The sequence below is a fragment of the Bison bison genome, unplaced genomic scaffold (assembly GCF_000754665.1).
Source record: "Bison bison bison isolate TAMUID 2011002044 unplaced genomic scaffold, Bison_UMD1.0 scf7180017864383, whole genome shotgun sequence".
Lineage (NCBI taxonomy): Eukaryota > Metazoa > Chordata > Mammalia > Artiodactyla > Bovidae > Bison > Bison bison.
In genome coordinates this window covers 505970-522632 of record NW_011494955.1, presented here as the reverse complement: position 1 = coordinate 522632, position 16663 = coordinate 505970, and the positions used below count along the sequence as shown (strand labels likewise).

Sequence of the window (16663 nt, the reverse complement as noted above, 5' to 3'; positions counted from 1 at the left end):
CAGAGTCCGATGGCGGCGGCGGCGCTGAGGGACCCGCCTCAGGTAAACGCTCGATCTCCGGGCCTCACCGCCCTCACCCCACCAGACACTAAAGCTCCGAGCGCGAGGCTCCAGCTCAAGCGCCCGCAGCCGCGGGATCTAGGACGGTGGGGCGGTCGTGGGTGGGGCCCTGTGTCTGACAGTGTGATGGCGCGTGGGAGAGGGTGACAGGCGGAGGGACCCCCAGGCGCAGAGGCTTGGAGGTCGGACTGAGGCAGGAGGATGGGGAAACCTGGGTCCGTCTTATATGTGCAGTGTGAGGTGAAATCAGGCCTGGCCTGGCAGAGAGAGGTTGTTCCTTTATTCTGAGGGACTTGGGAACCATGGAGAGTTTTGAATGGACAAGGAACACTGTCAGGGCTTTAAAAGTTTTCAAAAACCTACTCCGAGAAGGAACGTACTGGAATGGGGTGACAGAGAAAGGCACAGGAAGTTGAGTCTTCGTCTAAGGTCTCAGGGTCTGATAAGAGGCAGCACTGAGGACTGAAGCGCAGAGGTTAGTTAGGTTGACGTCACTAGGTTCCAGTGCCAGGTGGGGATACAGGCGAGCTGATACACATTGAGCCCAGCCATGGTTGCCTTCCTTTCCCCCCAGGTCCTGAAGGTTGAAAAGGCACATATGGAACCTACCTAAAGCAGGAGAGGATGTCCCAGCCCCTCTCTGGTTCTGGGTGGCTAATACTGAAACAAAGTTCAGAGGGAAAGTAGGCAGTGCTTCAAAACAGCATTCAGGACTTCTCTGGGTGTGGGAGCCCTCAGAGTTCTGGGATAATACTAGATCATGTTTGATTTTGTTAAGCATGCTCTGGATGTCATATTCCAGGTACATAGGTGAGTCCACAGAGATGCCTGTGATGTGGGGCAGGGTGGTGGGAGAGCTGCGAGAGTGCAACTGTGGGGTCTGAAGATGTGAAGGAGTTTTGGTCAGCTGATGTGCACATCAAGAGGAAGTGCGAATTGAGGGCCCACAGGCCCTGGTGCTGGGGACTTAAGGGTAACAATGAGACCATGTTTGGCTGTGTCTTAGAGGCACAATGTGGGAGTCCTCAGGGGAATTACCTCGTGGGAGGGATGGGGCCCTATATGCCAGGCCCAGAGTTTAGGTGGAGTTTATCCCTCCTGGGCACCGCCTTTTGTGGCTGAGGGCTCAACAGTGATTAACGGGACAGTGAAGAGACATCAGGCATCACTGGCACCAGACCCTGAGTGGACGAACTATGGGGGAAGATGACTGGAATAGATGTGTGAGATGGATTGTGGGTTTTCAGAGAGAGAATGTTTCTGGTTTCAGCTATCTCATTCATGACAGGGTGGTGTGACCTTTGAGGACGTTGCCCTGTCCTTTAGTTGGAAGGAATGGAAGCTCCTTGATGCGGCTCAGAGACGCCTGTACCATGATGTGATGGTGGAGAACTATGCACTTATATCCTCACTGGGTAAGACTGTCACCCTCCCCAGACTGACCTGGGCTAGGCTCTGGATCTTGCCTCACCCTCCTTTCCTCAAGGGGTGCTCTGTTCAAACACATGCACCTTGGGCACTGTTTGTTTCCTCGGCTTTCTGGTTAGTTGTTTTGATAGGTAGGGCTGGGTTGTTTGCACTGCCCTTGTCTCGCCTTGTAGCCCCAATTATTATTTCCAAAAAGAAGGAAATAATATTACTGTTTTCCTTTACAGGGTCATTGTAAGAATTAAATGAGATACTGATATATTATTGAAATATCTATATATATATATATGAAATATATATAGTATTGAAACTATTTCAATACTAATAATTGAATAAGCATAGGGATTTCTGTACTCAAACCTCATATGGATTTATTTGAAGTCAGCAATCTTGCAGTGAGGCTAATGGATTGCATCTTCCTTCCCTTTTACCTGACCAGGTGGTGTATCCAGATCCATGGCGCTTCTGTGTCCCTGGTTTTGTTCCCTTTTATTATCTCACATTTCCTCATGTCTCTGTATGCCAAGAGTTAAAGGCATTGTCATGGTCATAACCTGGATCATGGGCTGTTTTTCAAGGATATCCTTTATGGTTCTGTCTGTAGTGTTTAGATCTCTTTTTTGCTTTTCTCTTATTGCGTTATAATTAACAGTACTGTATACATTTAAAGTGTACAGGGAGTTCCCTGATGGTCCTGTTATTAGGATTAGTTCTTTCATTCCTGTGACCTGGGTTCAATTCCTGTTTGGGGAACTAAGATCCCACAAACCTTGAGGTGGTGAACTCTGGGGGAGGATGACTGGAATAGATGTGAAGATGTGAACTGAATTGTGGGTTCTCAGAGAATGCTTATGGTTTCATCTATCTCATTCATGACAGATGGTGTCATGAATGAAGACAGCCAAAAAAAAAAAAATGTATACAGTGTTATGATTTTATATATATACACACGTATTATGAAATGAGGGCTATAATAAAGTTAATTAACATATCCGTTTCCTGATCTATTTACCTTTTTCATATGTGTGAGAACACTTAGATCTACTCTCTTAGCACATTTGAAGTGTACAATTGAGCATTATTAACTATAGTCTCTGTGCTATATTAGATCCCCAGAGCTTATTCACCTTATAACCAACCACCATTTTCTGTAGACCTGAGCCCCCATTCTTTGTTTCTGTGCTTTCAACTCTCTTTTTCAAGATTCCATATATAAGTGATAGCATACAGTATTTGGGCTTCCCTCGTGGCTCAGATGGTAAAGAATCTGTCTGCAGTGCAGGAGCCCTGGGTTCGATCCCTGGGTTGGAAAGATCCCCTGGAGAAGGAAATGGCTACCCACTCCAATATTCTTGCCTGGAGAATTCCATGGACAGAGGAGCCTGGTGGGCTGTGGTCCATGGGGTCACAAAGAATCAGACATGACTGAGCGACTTTCATTCATTCAGTCATACAGTATTTGTTTTTCTCTGGCTTATTTTACTTTGTGTTAAGCCCTCCAGGTTCAGCAATGCATGCTTTCCTTTTTTGGCTGAGTGATAACTCCAGTGTGTATAAATACCAGACTATCCATTTATTCGTGTACAGATACAGGCAAGGCACACCTCACAGATATTGCAGGTTTGGTTCCAGACCACCACAATAAAAAGTGAGTATGACCCTAAAGCAAGTGACAAAGTTTTGTTTCCCAGTGAATGTAAGTGTTACGTTCACGCTGTGCAGTAGCCTAAGTGTGCAATAGCATTATATATAAAATGACAACAAATATACTTTAGTTAAAGAGAAGTCTTCATTGCTAGAAAAATGTTAACTGTCATCTGAGCTGTATCTTTTTGCTCATGGAGGGTCGTCCCTTAATTTTGACTGATCGAGGTGCTGATTAATCAGGTTGCTGAAGGCTGGGGTGGCTATGGCAATGTTTTCACATAAGACGATGAAATTTCTCGCATGAATGGACTCTTCCTTTCATGAATGATTTCTCTGTAGTATGGAATGCTGTTTGATAGCATTTTGCACACAGTAGAAATTGTTTCAAGGTTGGAATCAATCTTGTCAAACCCTATTGCTGCTTTATCAACTAAGTTTATGTAATATTCTAAATCCTTTATTATCATTCCAACATTCTTCACAGCACTTTCACCAGTATACTCCATCTCAAGAAGTCATTTTCTTTTCTCATCTGTTAAAGTTTTGTTCTGAGATTGCAGCAATTCAGTTCTCTTCTAGCTCCATTCTAATTCTAGTTCTCTTGTATTTTCCACCACATCTACAGTTACTTCCGTCACTGAAGTCTTGAACCCCTCAAAGTCACCCATGAGACTGGTCTTCAATCAACTTTTCTCCAGATCCTGTTAGTGTTGATATGTTGATCTTTTCCCATGGTTCATAAATATTCTTAATGGCATCTAGAATGATGAATCCTTTCCAGAAGGTTTTCAATTTACTTGACCTGGATATATGAGAGGAATCAGGCCTTCCCAAGTGCTCAGTGGTAAAGATTCCAAGTGCCAACGTAGGAGACATGGGTTTGATCCCTGGATTGGGAAGATCCCCTGGAAAAGGAAATGGCAACTCACTCTAGTATTCTTGCCTGGGAAATCCCATGGAAAGAGGAGCCTGGTAGGCTACAGTCCACGGGGGTCAAAAAAGAGTCAGATGTGACTTAGAGACTAAACAACAACAACAATTAGAGGAATTCTTATCTATGGTGTCTATAGCCTTATGAAATGTATTTCTTAAGGTTGGCAGTCTAGTCTACTTGATCCATGGGCTACAGAATGGATGTTGTTGTACTAGGCATGGAAACAACATTAATGTACATCTCCATCAGAGCTCTTGGGCGACTGGGTACATTTTCAGTGAACAGTAATATTTTGAAAACAATCTTTTTTTCAGAGCAGTAGGTCTCAACAGTAGTCTTAAATTATTCAGTAAACCATATTATAAATATATGCGCTGCCGTCCGGGCTTTGTTGTCCCGTTTATAGAGTATATGAAGAGTAAATCTAGCATAATGCTTTAGGACCCAAGATTTTCAGATCAAAGAGCATTGGCTTCACCATCTAGTCACCAGCTGCATTAGCCCCTAACGAGAGAGTTTAACTTATCCTTTGAAGCCAGGCATTGACTTCTCTCTCACTGTGAAAGTCCTAGATGACATCTTCTTCCAGCATAAGACTGTTTCATCTACATTCAAAATCTGTTGTTTAGTGTCGCAGTGTTTATTCATTAGCTTAGCTAGATCTTTTGGATAACTTTGGTACAGCTTCTACATCAGCATTTGCTGCTTCACCTTGTGCTTCTGTGTTATGCAGACAGTTTCTTTCCTTGAACCTCATGAACTAACCTGAGCTAGCATCAAACTTTTTTTTTTTTTTTTTCAGCTTCTCACTTCTCTCAGTCATCACAGAATTGGAGAGGGTTAGGGATTGACTCCCTTAGGCTTTGGCTTAGGGAACGTTATGCCTGGCTTGATCTTGTATTGTTGTTCAGTCACTAAGTTGTGTCTGACTCTGCGACCCAGTGGACTGTAGCACACCAGGCTCCACTGTCTCCGGGAGTTTGCTCAAACTCATGTCCATTGAGTTGGTGATACCACCCAACTATCTCCTCCTCTGTTGCCTCCTCCTCCTCCTGCTTTCAGCCTTTCCCAACATCAGCGTCTTTTCCAATGAGTCCGCTCTTTGAATCAGATAACCAGAGTATTGGAGCTTCAACATGGGTCTCCCCATTGAATATTCAGGGTTGATTTCCTTTAGGAGTGACCATTTTCCTCTCCTTGCAGTCCATCTGACTCTCAAGAGTCTTCTGCAGCATCACAGTTCCAAAGCATCAATTCTTTGGCACGCAGCCTTCTTTATGGTCCAACTCTCATATCCGTACATGACTGCTGCAAAAAATGTAGCTTTGACGATACAGACCTTTGTTGGCAAAGTGATGTCTCTGCTTTTTAATTAATATGCTATCTAGGTTTGTTATAACTTTCCATTCAGGGAATAAGTGTCTTTTAATTTCATGGCTGCAGTCACAATCTGCAGTGATTTTGGAGTCCAAGAAAATAAAATCTGTCACCACTTCCACATTTTCCCCCTTTGATTTGCCATGAAGTGATGGGACCAAATGCCATGATCTTAGTTTTTTGAATGTTGAGTTTTAACCTAACTTTTCACTTTCCGCTTTGACTCTCATCAAGAGGCTCTTTAGTTCTTCTTCACTTTCTGCCATTAGAGTTTGGGCTCACTATTCTGTTCCATTGGTCTATGTGTCTTCTTTTATGCCAGTAACATAATATGTCGATTACTGTAGCTTTGTACTACTCTGAAATCAGGAAGTATGATGCCTCTCGCTTGTCCTTCGTTGTCAAGATTGCTTTTGCTATTTGGAATTTTTTGTGGTTCCCTATGAATTTTAGGATTGTTTGTTTCTGCGGAAATGTCTTTGGAATTTTGATATGGATTGTTTTCTATCTGTAAATTGCTCTTGGTAAAATTAACAATATTCATTCTTGAAATCCTAGAACACTGGATATCTTTTCATTTATTTATGTCTTCTCCACTTTCTTTCATCATTGTCATATAATTTTCAGAATATAAATTTCTCAACTCCTAGGTTAAATTTATTCCTGAATATTTTGTTTTTGATTCTATTTAAAATAAGGTTGTTTTCTTAATATTCTTTTCAGACAGTTTTTACATTCGTGTATATAAATATAACTGTAACCAATTTGTATATTGGGTTTTTTTTTTTTGGTCCTGCAACTTTACTGAATTCATTTAGTAGAGTAGAATTGTGGGGTTTCTAAATATGAGACTGTGCTACCTACAAACAGTTTTGCTTCTTCTATTCTTGCTGTTAAAGTGCTGGACTCAATATGCCAGCAAATTTGGAAAGCTCAGCAATGGCCCCAGGACTGGCAAAAGTCAGTTTTTATTCCTGTCCTAAAGAAGGACAATGCCAGAGAATGTTCAAACTACTGTACAGCTGTGCTTATTTCACACGCTAGCAAGGTAATGGTCAACTGAGAACTTATAGATGTACAAGTTGGATTTACAAAAGCCAGAGGAACCAGAGGTCAACTTGCCAACATTCATTGGATCGTAGAGAAAGTAAGGGAATTCCAGAAAAACATCTACTTCTGATTCATTGACTATGCTAAAGCCTTTGACTGTGTGAATCACAACAAAGTCTAGAAAATTCTTAAAGAGATGGGAGTACCAGACCACTTACTTACCTTTCTCCTGAGAAACCTGTATTCAGGTCAAAAAGCAACAATTAGAACCAGACATGCAACAATAGACTGGTTCAAAATTGGGAAAGGAGTATGATGAGGCTGTATACTGTCACTCTCTTTATTTGACATATATGCAGAGTATCTCATGCAAAATTCCAGACTGGATGAATCACTGGCTGAAATCAGGATTGCCAGCAGAAATATCAGCAACATCAGATATGCGGATAATACCACCCTAAGGGCAGAAAGTGAAGAGGAACCTCTTGATGAAGTTGAAAGAGGACAATGAAAAAGCTGGCTTAAAACTCGAATAGAAAGCTAAGATCATGGCATCTGGTCCTATCACTTCATGGCAAATAGATGGGAAAGCAATGGAAACAGTGACAGACTTTGTTTTCTTGGGCTCCAAAATCACTGCAAATGGTGACTGCGGCCATGAAATTTAAAGACCCTTGCTTCCTGGAAGAACAGCTTTATTACAAACCTAGACAGCATATTAGAAAGTAGAAACATCACTTTGCTGACAAAGGTCCGTACAGTCTAAGCTATGGTTTTTCCAGTAGTCATGTATAGATGTGAGAGTTGGACCCTAAAGAAGGCTGAGCACCGAAGAATTGATGCTTTCAAATTGTGGTGCTGGAGAAGACTCTTGAGAGTCAGTTGGACTGCAAGGAAATCAAACTAGTTAGTCCTAAAAGAAATCAACCCTGAATGTTCATTGGAAAGGCTGATGCTGAAGCTGAAGCTCTGGTACTTAGGCTACCTGGTGCAAAGAACCAACCCATTGGCAAAGACCCTGATGCTGGGGAGGATTGAGGGCAAGAGGAGAACGGGGCAACAGAAGATGAGCTGGTTGGATGTCATCACCAACTTTTTGGACATGAGTTTGAGCAAATTCGGGGAGACAGTGAAGGATGGGGAAGCCTGGTGTGTTGAAGTCCCAGAGGTGGCCCAGAGTTGGATGGGACTTAACAACTGAACAATGACATCAATTCTGGTTTGAATGCCTTTTCTTTCTTTTTCTTCCCTACTTACTCTGGCTAGGGCTTCCTGTACTGTGTTGAATAAAAACAGAAGTGATGGGCATCCTCGTCTTGTTGCTGATGTTAGAGGAAAACCTTTTTAGCTTTTGAGTGTTGAATATAATGTTGTTGTTGTTGTTGTTTAGTCATTGATTTGTGTCTCACTCTTTTGTGACCCCATGGACTGTAGCCCACCAGGCTCCTTTGTCCTTGAGATTTCCCAGGCAAGAATACTGGGGTAGGTTGCCATTTCCTTATTCAGGGACTCTTCCTGATTCAGGCATCAAAACTGTTTCCTGCTTGGCAGGCAGATTCTTTACCACTGGGCCACCTGAGAAGCCCTGAATGCGATGTTAGCTGCAGGCATATCAGATGTGTTGAGGTACATTCCTTCTATATCTAACTTGTTGAGAGTTTTTATCTTGAAAAGATATTTAACTTTATCAAATGCTTTTTCAGCATGTATAGATATGATTATGGTTTTTATCTTCCATTCTGATAATGTGTTTGTCACATTTTTTTATGTTGTACATGATGTTTAACCATCTTAGCATCCCCAGGATAAATCCTCCTTGATTGTGATGTATGATCTTTTTAATGTGCTGTTGGATTTGATTTGCAAGTATTTTGTTGAAGAGTTTTGTATCTATGTTTATCAGGGATATTGTCCTATAATTTTCTCCTCTTGTGTTATGCTTAAGTAGCTTTGATATCAGAGTAATGCTGTTCTCATAAAATGAACTTGGAAGTGTTCCTGCTTCAAGTTTTTGGAAGACTTTTGAAGGATTAATATTAAGTCTTTAAATATTAAGTGGATTTCTCAGTGATTCTGTCTAGTCCTGAACTTTGCTTTGTTGGGAGATTTTTTTTATTAGTGATTACGTCTCCTTATCAGTTACAGATCTGTTCAGATTTTCTATTTCTTCATGGTTTATTTTTGGTTGGTTTTATGTTTATAGGAATGTTATTCATTTCTTTAGGTTATCTAATTTGTTGGTGAAGAAATGTTCATTGTAATTTCTTCTGATTGATTGTATTCCTGCAGTATGAGTTGTGATATCTCCTCTCCTATTTCTGACTTTGAGTCTTCGCTCTTCATAATCTAACTAAAGGCCTGTCAATCTAACTAAAGGCCTTATGTCTTCTAAGAAACTGACTCGTGGGAATTCCCTGGTGTCCAGTGGTTAGGACTCTGTACTTTCATTCCAGGAGACCCAGGTTTGATCCTTGGTCAGGGAACTAAGATTCTTCAAGCCGCATGGTGTGGCCCAAACAAACAAACAAAAAAAAACCCTGTTAGTTTCATTGATGTTTCCTATCATATTCCTAGTCTCCATTTCATTTTTTTGCTCTGATCTTTGTTATTTGCTTATTTCTGATAATTTTAATCGTAGTTCTTTTTCTCATGTCTTGAGGTATAAGCATATGTTGTTTATTTGAGATCGTTCTTTTATTCTTAATGTAGGCATGTATTGCTGTACACAATCCTCTTACAATTGCTTTTGCTGCATCCCACAAATTTTGGTGTGTTATGTTTTCGTTTTCAGTTGTCTATATATGTTTTTTTTTTTTTTTTTAACTTCTTATTTAACCCATAGGTCATTCAGGACCGTGTCACTTAAATTCCAATATTTGTTAATTTTCCAGGTTTCTTCTTATTAATGATTTCTAGTTTCATACCATTGTAGTTTTAAAAGATACTTGATATGATTTTTATCTTTGTGAATTTTTTAGTATTTGATTTTTGACCCAACATGTCATGTCTCCTAGAGAATGATACATGCACTCGAGAAGAACGTGTATTCTGCTATAATTGGAGAGCGTCTTTTGTATATGTCTATTAGGTCTGTTTGGTCTTAGGTGCAGTTCAAGTCCAATGTTTTCTTACCCAGAGTGGGATATTGAACCCTTAATATTATTGCAGCTATCTATTTCTACCTTCAGATTTGTTAATATTGGCTTTATATATTTAGGTGCTCCAATATTGGGTACATATGTATTTGTAATTTTTATCCTCTTGATGAATTGATTGCTTTATTGTTACGTAATGACCTCCTTTGTCTCTTGTGACAATTATTTACTTAAAGAGTGTCTCATCTGACATAGTATGATTACCCTGCTTGTTTTATTTAATCCCTGCTTTTGAAAAATAGGTATTTTTCTACTTATTTTTGATGTGGTGGATCTGTCTTGCTGCGTGGTCTTTTTCTCTAGTTGTGGTGAGTGGGGGCTGTTCTCATTGCAGTGCAAAGGCTTCTCATTGTAGAGTATGAGCTCTAGGTGCATGGACTTCAGCGGTTGTGGCTCATGGGTTCACCAGTTGCAGCTCCTGGACTCTAGAGCACAGGCTTAGTAGCTGTGGCACACATGGGCTTAGTTCCTCTGCAGCATGTGGGATCTTCCCAGACCAGGGATCAAACCTGTGTCTCCTGTATTGGCAGGTGGACTCTTTACTAGTGAGCCACCAAGGACGCCCCATACGGGGTCTTAATTGTGGCTCATGGGGTCTTCATTGTTACATGCAAGGCCTTTTTTTGTTTCATTTGCACGTTTGTGCAAAGAGTTGCCCCTTGCAATAAAGTGAATGTGTACCTCATCAGCATTTCTTTCCATTCAGGCTTCTGGAGCGGAGAGGAGAAAATTGAGACTTCCTTTGAACAGAGTGTTTCTGTGGCAGTGTCACAGGCCAGGACTTCCAAGGAACCTTCCTTTTCTCAGAAGACTCACCCCTGTGAAGTGTGTGGTCCAGTCTTGAGAGGCATTTTCCATTTGGCTGAGCAGCAGGGAACACAACACAGCAAGAAATTACTGAAGTGTAGGGCATGTGCAAAAGGATTTTCTTTCAGTACAGACCTTCGGCAGCAGCAGGAGCAGCACAAGCAAGAAAAACCACCCATAATCAGCGTGGACAGGTCTTCATTTGTGAAGAGCTCCAATTTCCATGTGTCAGGAGAGCCTCTAACCAGCAAGCAAGTTGAGGATGACTTCAGAAGCACCTCAGAACATCTGAAGCAACAGGCCAGTCACACTGGGGAGAAGCCAAATGCAGTCACCCACTGCATGGAAAGTTTACAAAGCAAAAAAAGTCATTGTCCCAGGGGAGAATGCAAGAAAGCCTTCAGTCCCAAACACACACTTGTTCAGGACCACAGTGCCTGCCCTGAAAGACAACGTTTTGTGTGCAGTAAATGTGGGAAAAAATTCAAGTATAAATCCTCATTTATTGTGCACCAGAAAGCCCACACTGGTGACAGGCTTTATGAGTGTGGTGACTGTGGAAAATCTTTCAGAGGAAGCTCAGCCCTCATTCAACATCGAAGAATTCATACGGGGGCAAGGCAGTACAAGTGCAGCAAATGTGGGAGGTCCTTTAGCCAAGAATTCGTCCTCATTTATCCTCAGAGGAGTAACACTGCAGAAAATTGCCATGTGTGCTATCATTGTGCACAGTCTTCTGGCCATAGCTCCATCTTTATTCAACAACGGACAGTTCACACTGGAGAAATCAGTTATGAATGCACTGAGTGTAGGAAGTCCTTTAAACGAAAATCAGATGTAATTGAACACTGGAGGGTTCATACAGGAGAAAGGCCTTATGAGTGCAATGAGTGTGGGAAATCTTTTACTTCTAACTCTGCCCTCCATTATCATCAGAGAGTTCACACTGGAGAAAAGACTCATAAATGTGGGGAATGTGGGAAGTCTTTTACCTCTAGCTCTGGCCTGCGTTATCATCAGAGAATTCACACAGGAGAAAGGCCATATGAGTGTACTGATTGTGGGAAGTCTTTTACCCAAATAAATCACCTCATTATACACCGAAGAATTCACACAGGGGAAAGGCCTTATGAGTGCAGTGAATGTGGGAAATCCTTTAGCCATAAATCTTACCTGTCTCAACACCAGAGAGTTCACACTGGAGAAAGGCCTTTTGAATGTAATGAATGTGGAAAATCTTTTACCTCTGGTTCTGCCCTCTGTTATCATCAGAGAGTTCACACAGGAGAAAAACCTTATGAGTGCACTGACTGTGGGAAATCCTTTACCAATGGACCAATACTCATCCGACACCGTCGAGTTCACACAGGAGAAAGGCCTTATGAATGCAATGAGTGTGGGAAATCCTTTACCCAAAGAAATCATCTCAACATACACCAGAGAGTTCACACAGGAGAGAGGCCTTATGAGTGCAGCGAATGTGGAAAATGTTTTACCTCTGGCTCTGCCCTTCGTTATCATCAGAAAATTCACATTGGAGAAAGGCCTTATGAGTGCAGCGAATGTGAGAAGTCTTTTACCTCTAACTCTGCCCTCCGTTGTCATCAGAGAGTTCACACAGGAGAAAGGCCTTTTGACTGCAGTGAATGTGGGAAGTCTTTTAGGGATAGTTCCCAGTTGAATCAACACCAGAGGGTTCACACTGGAGAAAAGCCTTATGAATGTACGGATTGTGGGAGATCCTTTAGCCAGAATTCATACCTCTCTAAACACCGGAGAGTTCACACTGGAGAAAGGCCTTATGAGTGCAGTGAGTGTGAGAAGTCTTTTACTTCTGTTTCTGCCCTTGGCTATCATCAGAGAGTTCACACTGGAGAACGGCCTTATAAGTGCAGTGACTGTGGGAAATCTTTTACCAATAGCTCGATACTCGTTCGACATCGGAGAGTTCACACAGGAGAAAGGCCTCATGAATGTAGTGACTGTGGGAAATCCTTTACCCAAAGAATTCACCTCATTATTCACCGGCGAGTTCACACAGGAGAAAGGCCTTATGAATGCAGTGAATGTGGGAAATCTTTCACCTCTCGTTCCACCCTTCATTATCATCAGAGAGTTCACACGGGAGAAAAGCCGTATGACTGCCTCAAATGTGGGAAGTCTTTTAGCCGAAAATCTAACCTCTCTCAGCATCAGAGAATTCACACTGGAAAAAGGCCTTAGATGTATAAGAAATATATAGTTTCATTGTTCAGTGTAATGACACTGGACCAAACTGTGAGACACTAATTGCCTCATAAATCCAAACACCAAGAGTAAAGAGAATCTTCATCATAATTTCACTTATGTGGGAAGCACATGTAACTGTGTTGCACACTAATCTGCTCTTGATAGATTTACATCACTTCCAGTGTCTGTCGCCATATGCATTTCACCTCTAACCTGGCAGGTCTCCACAGTATGCATCAGTCACTACCCCAACACACTTAGGGAAGCGTACTCTGTTCTCTCATTTGTTGGAGGAAATTAGGATTAGCCTAAATAAACCCTTGGGATGTCTTCATTCCCTTTCTGAGCACCTTTTGCATGGCCCTGATGCAATATTGGCCCAGAGAACATCAAGAGTTCATCTGGCAGCTTGCAGAGAAGGACCTCCATTTTCAGGGACATGTTGTTCTGAAGATACTAGTGATGAATTTTTCTAGCTTCCGAGTCACCAATTAAGAATTGCCAGCCACTGCTGGCAGATCTGCCTGACCATTGCTGTGGTTTCTACAATAACAAATACTTGACTGTTTAAGTCCTCCTTAATCTTGGACATTCCATTTACCATGTCATCGGCTTTGTAAACAGACTTGGGCTGTACAAGCGTGAAGACGTGTGCAGCCTTCATGGATGTGTCAAACTTTCTGTGCTTCAGAGGAGACAATACAGAGGCGGAAATTGGCTTACTATTTTTGCCAAATTTGCATTTCTGCCCATAGCCTCCTGTGAAAGGCTGCAGGACTTTCTTGTCCTCATTTCAGGCCTGGATGCTATGATGAGTTTCAGGAGCCTTAGATCCCACTGAGGAGGGGTCAGCTGTGACAACATAACTGCTTCTGGGAGCAGCATAAATATTTTCCTTTTCCACAAGGGATGTCATTAGGGCTGAGGGGAATTTCTTCCCCAGGTCCTACCAAGAGTGAGGCAGGCAAAAAAGAATAAATATAGAAAAAAGGAGAGTCTCATCCACAAATGTATTTGTGACCCAGGCCACATTCCTATTGACTCAGGTGGAAAGTCATTCATTGCACAATCTATTTGCTGTCTTGAGGTAAAACTGATCCACAAAGGGCCTGAGAAAGTGGAATGAATATAGAATTGCCAAACCTACTTTCCAGAAAGTTGGACATAGAGGTTTGTTTTTTGTTGTTGTTGATTTTAATCGTGAGCCATTTCAAAAGCTATTTGATGAGTTCTGACATATGTATGGAAGTAAAACCATCATCATAGTCATGGTAATGACTATGTTACTGTATATTTACCTCACGACCTTTTATACTCTCTTTCCTTGCCCTTCACAACCCTCCATGTAACCATTGATTTATGTTCCACTGTAATAGATAACTTTTGCATTTTTTAGAATTCATATGATGGGAAGTTACTCTTTCTCCTGCTTTTATTTAAGTTGCCTAAATACTTGAAGAGTCATCAATAATGTATGAGCAGCTCATACTTTTTTTCTAAGAAATATTCTTGTTTTTCAATATACCACTATTATCCATTCTTTTGTTTATGAACATTTGAAGTTTTTCTAATTTTTGACTATTGAAAAAGAAAGCTGGTAAAACATTTGTGTATAATTCTTTATGTGGGTATATGTTTCATTTGTCTTTACTTCAATAACTCAGAGTGCAAAGTGTGAATCATAAGATAGGTGGGTGTTAAATTATCAAATTTTGATCTGAACTAATTATACCTGTTCTTCCATTTTTGGTCACATTGTGTGGCTGTGGGATCGTAATTTCCCAGTCAGGGATTGAACCTGGTCCCTGAGCAGTGAACACCTGGAGTCCTAACCACTGGACTGCCTGGGAATTTTTGTGTTTTTCATTCTTAGCAGCAGTGTTTGAAAGGTCCATTTCCTCTTTTATCCTAGTGAATACTTCATTTGGTCAGTCTTTTTTTTTTCCCTCTTAAGGAAGCTGTCACTTTAATATATTGTACATATATATATCTTTCTCCATAAATGGGGTAGAGGATAAACTTCCAGGATATTAGTGATTTTATTAGGAATATGTTTATCTTAATTTTTTTAATTTTTATTTTTCTTCTGATCAGTTATTCTTAATTTTAACCCTTCTGATAAGTTCGTCATACTATCTCACTGTTGTTTTGTTTGCATTTCGCTAAGGATTCATGATCATTTTTCAGATATGTATTTGCTATCTCTGTATCTTTAGTGGAATGTTCATATTTGCCGCCTAGTCTATGAGTTTTGGCTATTTTCTTCCTTTCACAAAAGAACAGTGAAACAGCCAAGTCATACTGGAATTTCACTCATTTTGTGACTTTTTAATTTATGGAGTATTTTAATAATGGAATAATGTGTTCTAATTTTTTCACTTTTTTTATGCTGTGTGCACTGTAACGGACACGTATATCATTCACTTTTAATCTGTGTTACTAATGTACTCTCCATCACTTTCTAAAGTCCAAGCATTTAATAAAACCGCAAACCCTTGCTTAATAGTGTTTGACCAGTTTCCTGATCTATCATCATGGGGTTTGGGTTGGAGCAGAACTCTAGAGGAAGGGGAACAAGATGGCATCAGAATGAAGAATCTCAGAGCCCAGCTGGGCTGGAAAGAGGGCAGTAATCAGACTCCCCAAGCCCTGGCTCAGGCAGCCTGGGTTTGAATCCTGATCACAAAACATCATTATGACTCACAGGCAAATGATTCCCCACCTCTGGGCCTCAGTTTCCCCTTGTAAGACAGGTGTAAGATGTGGCTCTACCCATGAACCGTGGGAGGTTGAGCTGGAGCACCCATCTGCTGCCCCGTGACTGTACCCACAATCTCACTGGACCTCCCCACTAGCCTGGCCAGGTACCCCTCATTTCCCCTAAAGTCCCTGAGCCCCACTGGCACCGAGTGCATTTGAGAAAGAAATGGGGCTTCTCATAAGCCACTGACACACTCACCTGAAGGAGGCAGAGGCTGCAGAGGGCTGGTATCTCAGTATGGGTTCCCCTCCTGGGAATCTCTAGGCAACTCACTAGAGCTTCCTGAGCCTATTTGCTGACTGACGTAGAGGTGAAGAAGGTGCTTACCTTGGTCCCTGTGAGAATCAATAGAAGTAACAAAACACTAAGTACTTAAGTGAGTGTCACACTGAGTGCCAAGATTCCAGGGTTTGCTTTATAAACATATTCTCTTTAATTCTCACAACTGAGAAAGTAGGAACTATTGTTTTACTACTGGCAAAATCCAGGGTCGAAACAATGAAGTGGGTTCCCCAAAGTCACACAGTGGAGAAGTACCTGAGTCAAGATGGATTCATACCCCTCAGTCTAGCTCCAAAACTTGAGATGTTTAATCTATTTACCTCGGTACATGAAGCCCTCAGCCTGAGGCAGACATACAGAGATTTCCAAGGAGTCCCAGCTGCCTTTAGCTTTGTTGGAATCATCAACACAGCCAGGTACCCATGTACCATCTGCCCTTGTAGTTCTCACTGTAATCCCCTTGTCTGTCACCGCCAGTAGCTTCCCCCACTGGAGGCTTTTCTCTCAGCTGCAACTGCTTATACCCCAAGGCCACATCTTCCATTTGAGCACAGCAGAGAGCTCAACCTTCAAGAATCAGTGATTCTGAGCTGGGTCTCCACCCTCAGCGGTTGACTGACAGCCTGTGACATCATCTAACAACCAGGTAGGAGGTTTAACTTTCTCAGGTGTTTGTAACCTTCAGCTTGGAAGAGCAGAGACAGTCCAGAGGACCTGGTACCAGTAAATGATAATGGAAATCTGTGCTCTTGGTCTCACTGGGTAGCAGCTTGCCTCTGCTCCATTCATGGACCTACTGCCTGTTGGAGCAGGTTGAGAAGACTGACTGGTTGAGAAGACCATTGGCACACACCAGCCTTCTTCCCTGCACTCTGCACATGTTCTGAACCATCATCCTCTCTTTTAACCTCTATGTGTCCACACCAAGAAAAA

General features: G+C 41.7%; 2 protein-coding genes across 2 annotated transcripts in view; both read left to right on the top strand.

The window, feature by feature from the left end:
• Positions 1-16663, top strand: part of LOC105001397 (zinc finger protein 846-like) — a 31833-nt gene that overhangs the window by 540 nt on the left and 14630 nt on the right. The window contains 2 exon segments of the mRNA XM_010857649.1: positions 1-42; positions 1349-1475. Coding sequence (XP_010855951.1) covers positions 10-42; positions 1349-1475 — 160 coding nt within the window. The 5' untranslated portion in view covers positions 1-9.
• LOC105001396 (zinc finger protein 345-like) lies at positions 2920-15190 on the top strand. The gene is made up of 2 exons (XM_010857648.1): positions 2920-3838; positions 10358-15190. Exons 1-2 carry the CDS (start codon positions 3802-3804, stop codon positions 12679-12681), a joined length of 2361 nt encoding a protein of 786 aa, XP_010855950.1. The 5' UTR covers positions 2920-3801; the 3' UTR covers positions 12682-15190.

What these genes read in the sequence shown, in the direction of transcription:
- LOC105001396 (XM_010857648.1), top strand. Translation starts at nt 3,802, where the DNA reads ATGAGACTGGTCTTCAATCAACTTTTCTCCAGATCCT. An exon ending in TCAACTTTTCTCCAGATCCT is followed by an intron (nt 3,839 to 10,357) that starts GTTAGTGTTGAT and finishes CTTTCCATTCAG; the next exon opens with GCTTCTGGAGCGGAGAGGAG.